The sequence below is a fragment of the Choloepus didactylus genome, chromosome 20 (genome assembly GCF_015220235.1).
Source record: "Choloepus didactylus isolate mChoDid1 chromosome 20, mChoDid1.pri, whole genome shotgun sequence".
Classification (NCBI taxonomy): Eukaryota; Metazoa; Chordata; class Mammalia; order Pilosa; family Megalonychidae; genus Choloepus; species Choloepus didactylus.
The window spans coordinates 15,706,330-15,714,445 of NC_051326.1; the positions used below are offsets into that span (position 1 = coordinate 15,706,330).

General features: G+C 50.9%; 1 protein-coding gene across 1 annotated transcript; it reads left to right on the plus strand.

Moving 5' to 3' along the window:
* The first annotated feature begins 3,920 nt into the window (after positions 1–3,920).
* On the plus strand, positions 3,921–7,519 carry DNAJC5G (DnaJ heat shock protein family (Hsp40) member C5 gamma). The gene is given in 6 exon segments (XM_037812712.1): positions 3,921–3,980; positions 4,811–4,926; positions 5,180–5,207; positions 5,209–5,442; positions 5,620–5,764; positions 6,517–7,519. Coding segments are annotated over 5 exon segments (585 nt in total). The 5' UTR covers positions 3,921–3,980; positions 4,811–4,813; the 3' UTR covers positions 6,582–7,519.
* The last annotated feature ends 597 nt before the right edge of the window (positions 7,520–8,116 follow it).

Below are 8,116 nucleotides of genomic sequence, written 5' to 3' on the forward strand. Positions count from 1 at the left end.
TCCTTTGTGTTTTTTAAATAATATCCATTCTAGTAGGTAGGAGTTTTTGTTAGAAGTGTTGAAGGGAGAGGAAGTGAGAGAGGAAATGTTGAGAGAGGAAATGCTGGCATTCTGGCTGCTTGGGGAAGACTATGGGGATTTTTGGAAAGCCAGAGGGCAGCAAGGGGGCACTGCGTGGGAAAACAAGAAAATGGGGTTGTAAGAAGCCAGGAGAGGGATGTAGAAAGGATATGGAAGGACACCAATGATGATGTGCAGATATTCTTGGAGGAAGGATCTTGATAATTCCCCTCTTCTTGGTGACAAAATAAAAAGCAACTTCCCTCTTTCTAAACTGGGAGGAGACAGTATAGAAAGAATATCAGTAACAATATCAACAATAATCAAGCACTTAGCATGTTATCAGGCACTGTTCAAATTAGCATTTAATCCTTATAACAACCCTAAGAGGTAGACACTGTTATCACCATTTTACAGATGAGGAAGGCATGCCATTAGCCTGCAGGGTCTGGGGTTATAGGTCAGAGAGGAGGGGGATATAAAGCAGTCTCTTTAACTGGAAGCCCCCCCTCCACCCCAGCTGTCTGGCCCAGGGAGGACAGGCAAACAAGCAAGCTGGCAGTGGTTTGGGTCACATGTAGTATGTAACCTTCAGCTGCAAGAAGGAGAGCAAGAAGGGCCTGACCTGGCATCATTTAGATCCACACTCTCCCAGGAGGGAAAATGAATGTCAACCCCAGCTTTGGTGGGGCCTTAGACCCTGAATTTTAAAGTGGGAAGGGAGCTGGTGTGTCTAAAGAGAAGTCCCAGGGTAAACCCTGAACGTGGGCTCGGCAGCCTCGGGTCCGGACCTCACTGGGGGCCCTGGGCAGGTCAGTCTCCTCCCTGGGCAGCACTTTCCATCACTGTAAAATGAAAGCACTGGATTAGAGTTAAATCTGAGGTCCCTTCCAGCTCAAGAACTGTAGAATTCCAGAAGCTGGTGACAAATTATGATCTCTTTCCCACTGCATATGTTCCAGAGCGTGATATTTTGGGTATAAATATGCCAATGTCTGCTGTCTGTGTGTGTGTGTATTCCAGCTATATGACTAAAACTTTAGTTGTTTGTGGGTAAATAAGGAATGCTTTTGGTTTTCTCCAGGAAAGACCAAATGGCTGGGGGGTGGGAAGGGAGAGAAATTATAAGATCACCAACTCAGGACATGGCAGGAGGGCAAACGACTCAGTAATCATTCCTTAATGCAGTTATTTTTGTCTTTTCCATTCTTTCTTACAACCAAATCTAATTTAGTGTTCACGTTAGCCCCGTGAAATGGCATGGATTTTTACAGAAGAGGGAAAGAGAGACTCAGAGGTTAAGTGACTTGTCCAATATCACACAACTTGTTGCAGCCTTCTGGCTCCTGGCTTGTGTGTCCCTCCTCGCACTGTGCTGAGTGTCCAAGAGACCCTTTGGCTAGAAATCGGCGCGGAAGAGGGTCTGGTGTCCAGGTGAAGGCAAAGTGGAGAGCCTCTGGCCGAAAGTGGCCAGGCAGATGGCCACCCGGCCCTGTTCCCATCTCTGCACTCCAGACTTAAAGATAAAGGCTATTTGAAGAGCCACCGCCTGTAATTAATCAGAGGAGGGCAAGAGTCGGAAGTCATAACATTCTGGAGCCTGTGGCAAGATGTGAACTGTGGATGTTTACTAACTCTTCCCAGAACCGATTTGCCCTCTTTCTCGGGCTCACTTCCTCTACAAAGCAGGGAAATGAGGATAGCACTTCTCAGGATTGTCGTGAGATCAAAGGAGATAATGAGGTGAAAAGTACCTTTGAAAAGTCACACAGAAGTTTGCTCATTCATTCAACCAACCAACATCTACCGAGCACCTGCAAAACATCCCAGGAGCCAAGTTAGCAACTGGGGGGATTTTAAGACAAACAAGATACAAGGAGCTCAGAATCACATTCTTCATCTCCTCTCCTCTCCCCTCCTTTGTCTGTTCTTTCTAGGATGTGTGAGGGAAGATGTCCAATGCTCCAGCTAAGAGCTCTGACCCAGGGAATTCTTGCCATGGTCTCCAGGCTCCACTGGACCAGTGGGGAGCTCTCGGCTGTGGCTCATTCTACAAATCATTTATTCACTTATTAAGAGTCAGGCATGGTTCGAGGTGCTGGGGATGCTGTGGGGAACCAAACAGACAAAGTCTCTGCCCTCATGGCACTCAGTCTACTGTGGAAGGCAAAATTTAAATAAATTAACACACAAAAAAATATGTGTTCATGAGTCCTGGTAAGGGGACTATGCAGTGAGGGAGGGGAGTGGAACCCAGCTTAGAGAGGAGAAGCTGAGATTCTGGAAGGATGAAGAGCCCCAGGCAAAAGGAACAATATGGTCAGAGGCCCTTAGTGTGGGTAGGGACTCAGGGTCTTCAAAGACCCTCAGGAAAGCCATGGGGCCCATGAGGTTAAAGCCAGAGGCAGGATCATGCCAGGTAGTGCAGATTGAGGGAAGGAATATTTCCTAAGTGCGATGAATTTCTTAAGGCCTCCTGCTCTCTCTTCCCAATGCTGCTAGTTCTGTCGTCTCATAATGATGGTGAAAGGTTGGAAGTTGGAGAAATTTGCCATTGTATAAACTACCCCAAAATTGTCCACTTTAGCTCTTTCCCTTGTAAATTCATCTGGCCCAGAGTGGGGTTTTTGACCCCACTCCCCACACTGACCACAGATCCTATAGGAATAAATTCATTAATTCAGCAGTCATCGTGCTCGCTGGGTATGGTTTCTTTAGTCTAGTAGGCTCACCCCTCTTGGAGTGTGGTATGGACTTACCACGTAAATCCTAGAAGGGGAGGTAAATGTGCACAGATACCTGTAATAAAGGGAAGAGACTGATATAAGCCACACAAGGGAAAACAGAAAAGTATGATTGAAATAATAAAGCTCTTTCGATGACAGGTTATGGGAAACATTGAGTGCTCCTCTATAAAGACAACCAACAGCTCAAGGTGGTAAATTCTAAGTGGGGCAGACACCTTCTCCCCTAGATCACAGGAAATTACTGGTAGAGGCAGGTGCTCTCAGGCCCTGCAGCCAGGGTTGTCTGTCAATTGGTATTTTTCAGGGAAGACAGTGAGTAAACGGAGCAAGAGCCTCAAAAAATTCACCTCGACCCAATGATTCCACTCCCAGGAATCCACCCCAAAGGGAAAAAAACAGAGATTTATTCAAAGATTTATGTATAAGGGTTTCATTACAAGTAGTAGAAATAACTACAGCTGGTGGTATAAATAACTATCAGTCAGAAAAGACTTAAATAACCAACCTGGATTGTATAATTAAAGGACTGTACACCCTCATGAGGGCATAGTAGTTAAACGAAATTTTTGAAGGAGTGAATTTTGGAAAGTCTCGAGATACATATTTAAAGGAATGTGCCAACTAATAACGCTATAACACGATAAATGCTTTGACAGAACAGGGCGGGAACAACTGGGGGCTGAAGGAAGAACTCTCAGAAACACCGGCCTTGGAGGTGGGTCTTGAAGGATGCATAGGAGTTTCCAGGCGGAAGGGAAAGGAACTACCAAGTGAAGGCCCCTGAATTCTGAAAAATTAGACTGGGACGTTGCTATACATCCCTCTAGAGAAGGGCGCGCGGCAGAACGCGTGATCTTTAAGCGCGCCCCTGGGCCCTGCCCGCATCATGGTGGGCGATACCTTCCCGCGGCAGAGGCAGGGGAGCCCTGCGGCCTGCCCGCCAGCCGGGCGGCGGGAAACAAGGCTCGGCTTCCCGCGGGGCCCGCCGCGAGAGAAATAAGTCCCAGGGCCGTCGCGACGCCGGGCCCGGTCCCTCCGCCGGCGCCATGGCGCCCGGGGGCGCGGGGGGCGCAGTGCGCAGGCGCAGTCGGCCGTTGCGGCCCGGCGGAGTGAGGGGTCCCGCCCCGGAGACAGAGAGTGTGTGTGGCCTCCCCGGCCGAGAGCGGCTCCCAGGTAAAGGGCTGGGCCTCCGAAGGGTCGGCCTCCCTGTCGCTACAGAGCCAGAGGGGACCCGGGGAGCCCGAGCGGTCCCTTCGGAGCCGAAGCTTGTTGCCTTGGTTGTCCTTCCCCACCCCTCTGGGGCCCTGTTCACCGTTTCCCCTCTGGTCCGCCACGACAGCAACCCCTTTCTGCTTCCTTCTTCGGCCCTTGAGCCATCCCTCTGTTCTCTCCGCTGCCCGGTCTCAGAGGGCCAGGGTGGGATGACCTTGCTCTGAGAGGGGGAGGCTGGGAGGGGAGGGGTTCTCCTGGTCCAGCTGCAAGCGCTGCCCTCGGGCCTGGCGTTTGGACCCCCGACCCGTCTTAGGCAGCACGGTGTTTGCTTGAATTGTCTCTCCTTTGGTAATTGTGGGTCTTCTTCATTCTGGACCCAAACTCCTTGGGCGCTGGGGCCACCCTAGTCTTCCACACCCAGCAGTGAGCCCAGGGCTGGTTACTGAAAGCCCAAGGAGCTCTGGACAAAATCGACCTCCTCCCATGGCTTAGAACTCTCCTTGCTCACACCTCTCCAGGATGTGGAGTGTCTGGAGGTCTGGGTAGCTGAAGGACTCTGGGAAAGCTGTGGTAGGGTATTTCTTCTTTAAATGTTGAGGGTGAAGGCCTTTTCTGGACACCTGCACTCTCCTGCCAGCCACGGATCTCACTCACTGCTGTCTTATAGGTGCCCTTTGTAGTCATTACCTGCCCGGCCCCTGAAGGCAGTGACACGAGTGTCGCTGAGAGTTCCCTCCTTTGTGACCTCCCCGGGGGACGCTCTCACAAATGTTTCTTCTCCCCTGGCCCAGATCATGTCTCATTTGGACGAAGCAGCCCGCCGGCTGTCCAAAAGTGGAACCAGCCTCTATGCAGTGCTGGAGCTTAAGAAGGGTGCCTTGCCCGAAGATGTCAAAAAGTCCTACAGGTTCAGATCTCAGTCCCTTCTTGAACCTTGGGATTTCCCCCTTACACCCTTTTCTCTCTGCCTTGCTTTCTGACCCATTGTCAAATCCCAAGTCCTCACTTTAGTGTCCACAGCGGCCAGCAGCCTCTTCAGTGTGGCATGGGAAGGCATTTAGACTGGCTGCTGGCCTCCATCCTTTGTCCCACATCTCCTGCATCCCTTCTGCACTCTCTAGAGATCTCCTCCTGTAATTGATCCTAACCTTTCTCCCCAGTCATTTCCCACCCCTTTCCCACCCTCCTTTACGGATATTGCCCGGCTAGGAAACTGGCCTTGAAGTATCATCCAGACAAGAACCCAGGGGATCTTCAGGCTGCAGAAATATTCAAAGAGATCAACACAGCTCATGCCATACTGAGTGACCCAAAGAAGCGGAAAATCTATGACCAGCATGGCTCGTTGGGAATATATGTGTATGATCACTTCGGCGAAGATGGCGTCAGATACTATTTTATGTTGAATAGTTGTTGGTTCAAGGTACACAGTTTCTGTCTAGTTTCTTAAGAACAGGAAGGAGGGCCTGGGGACTCTCCTCTGCGAGGACAAACGCTTCTGTCATCTCATTTTCTGGGCCCTGGGAGGATTGAGGGAGGGGCGCTTGAGGGGAAATATAGAGGGGCCTGCTGGGCTGAGAGCATGCTCTCCTGCCTGTAGACACTTGTTCTCCTGTGTGCACTCCTCACATGTTGCTGCTTCTGCTGCTGCTGCTGCTTCTGCTGTGGAGCACTGAAGCCACCACCTGAGGAAACTGCGAGGAAAAATTACCAACAGAATGTCCGGCAACAGCCCACGAGGGCAGGTAAGAACCATAGGCACTAGCTGAGGTAAGATCTGGGTTAGGAATGAAAGAGATGGTCACGGGTGAGAAAGGCCTGTGAAACTGTGAACCCCTAGATATGGGAGGCCCCGAGCCTGGTATTGGGGCAAAGTGAAGAGAAAGAGGCAGTTAAGTTCTGTTTCTGAGAGCTTGTGCCCCAGGCTGACAGGTTGAAAAATAGTGTTGTCTTCACATGATGGCTAAGCTAAGGAAAGGGGTGGGAGAGCAGGCCTAGAAAAGGTAGTAGCTGAAGATGGGTGACAGGATACAGCTTTTTGCATTTACTCGGGAGGAAGATGAAGTGTTTGAGATATCCCCAGAGTAGTTAGTCTTTAAAACTGGGTTGACAGCGGTTCATACACCAGCGCCACCTAGTGATGCTAACGAGGAAGTGCTCGATAATGGTTTTCGCACCAGTTGCCTAGAGTTTTTAGTAAATGTTCATATATTTGTTTTTCAAATTCCATCATAGAAACCAGAGTTCATTTTAGAGGAGGAGACGATTCTGATTCTGACGATGAAGATGATTAAAAGATTAAGAAGAGTGAGATACAATAACTGAAAGGCCAAGATATTTCAAAGATAAGAAAGGACTATAGACTAACTCCAGATGAGTCATTAGTGGAAAGTTTATATCCCTACAGAATTGACGACAGGCACTTACCTAGGGGGGTCTGCTTTAAATTCAGGATGATCATTCCTCTTAATAGGGTGCCAACTGCTTCTGCCTCTAGGTGCTGACCCAGTGGGGATGCCTTCTGCCCGGTTCACTGTACACATTGAAGAGAGGAGCATGTAGCCCCTGTCCTGACACTGACCCTGATTTCACCTCTCTTCTTGTGTAAGAACCCCAATTTCAGAAGCTTTAATGACATCCATCCCAGTGAGGACACTGTCCTGCCCTGACAGTGATGCCAACCCTGGCCAGACAGTGCCACCCAGCTACTCTTCTCTTTGGCTCCAGCCCCAATTTTAACCTGTCAGAGAGCAGCCCTCCCATCCCTGCCATTATGAGGTCTCCAGCAGTGGTGACAGACTGCTTCCAAGGATCCTTTTTCCTGTGCCCTCCTTGGGGTTTGAACCAGTGTCAGCTGGTAGGGTCCCTGAGCCATTTGTGATAGCTCCACCAAGACCCTGGAGACTAAGCAGGGTGTTCAGGGTCCCTGGAGCTGCTGCATCAGCTAACGCTCCCTTCTTGAAACTCTGTGTAACAAGACCTTCTAGTGCCGGTCTCTTTCCTCAGCCCCTCTGCCTTCCCGGGGCTGCCCCCATCTTCACCTGATGCCCACACCCCTGGCATCATCAGCTGTGCTCTCTTGAAGCAACTCGGGAGAAGGATGAGTGGCTTTGAGGCATAGGGGTCACCATCCCACCTTCGGAGCCTCCCTGGACCTCAGCCACCAGCGTGGCACCTGTTTGCATCGGCCCAGGGTTGAGTGAACTTCACCTGTCAGGCAGTGGCTGCTTGCCTCCATCCTTTCTACCATACCTCGTGCAGGCTGGTCGCCATATATTTTGTTCTTAAAGCGAGGGCATGAGGCAGGTGGCAGGGAAAGGCTGGGACATTTGCAGACTCTCTCCTCACCCCTGCTTCCTTATTCTGCCCATTTGGTATCCCTTCCACACCATTTATTCCCATCCCCCCAGGGCCAGAGCCTAGTAACTACTCAAACTTCTCTCCCCTGACTGGGAGAAGGGCTAAGAAACATGTCAGTAAATAAAAGAACTTTTGTCCAATCCCAGTGCATATGTTGGGGCCAAAAAAAAAGAGACGAATTTTGCCTGGGATAGAGAAAAAGACCTGTAGGAGAAAAGATGAGGGGCCAGTGCTCCCGGCAGGGGTAGGAGTCCAGGACAGCTGCTGGGTTGGGCCAGAAGCTCCCTGGGGCCTCGTGACAATGCACTTTGTCAGGGCTCTAAAATTTCCCTGGAGACTGATTCCCTTGGTGCCCAGAATAGGCCCCTGGCATCAGTCCCTTCTGCCCAGCTCAGCTTCTTCCAATTTCCTACCAAATGTGAAAGTCCTTGGAATGGCTCCAGGGATGTGCTCACAGACCACAGCCCCACACTTACACAGGGACGTGCCCCTAAGGGCGTTCCAGGCCCTGCCCAACAGCTCCTCTTCCTGGTGCCCCGGGTCTGATTCACAGACGAGGAGGTGGGACAGGGTCGCTAGCTCAGCCCCTGGAGGAGGAAGTTGTCACTGACTGTGGGTCTGGCAAGGTGCCTCCTCTCGCCCTGAGCTGTGTGCGGTGCCCCTCACACTGGCTGATCGAGAGGCCGTGTCACTGTCGGGGAGCATGGGGGCAGAGGCTCCTCAGGGCCTCCCGAGGG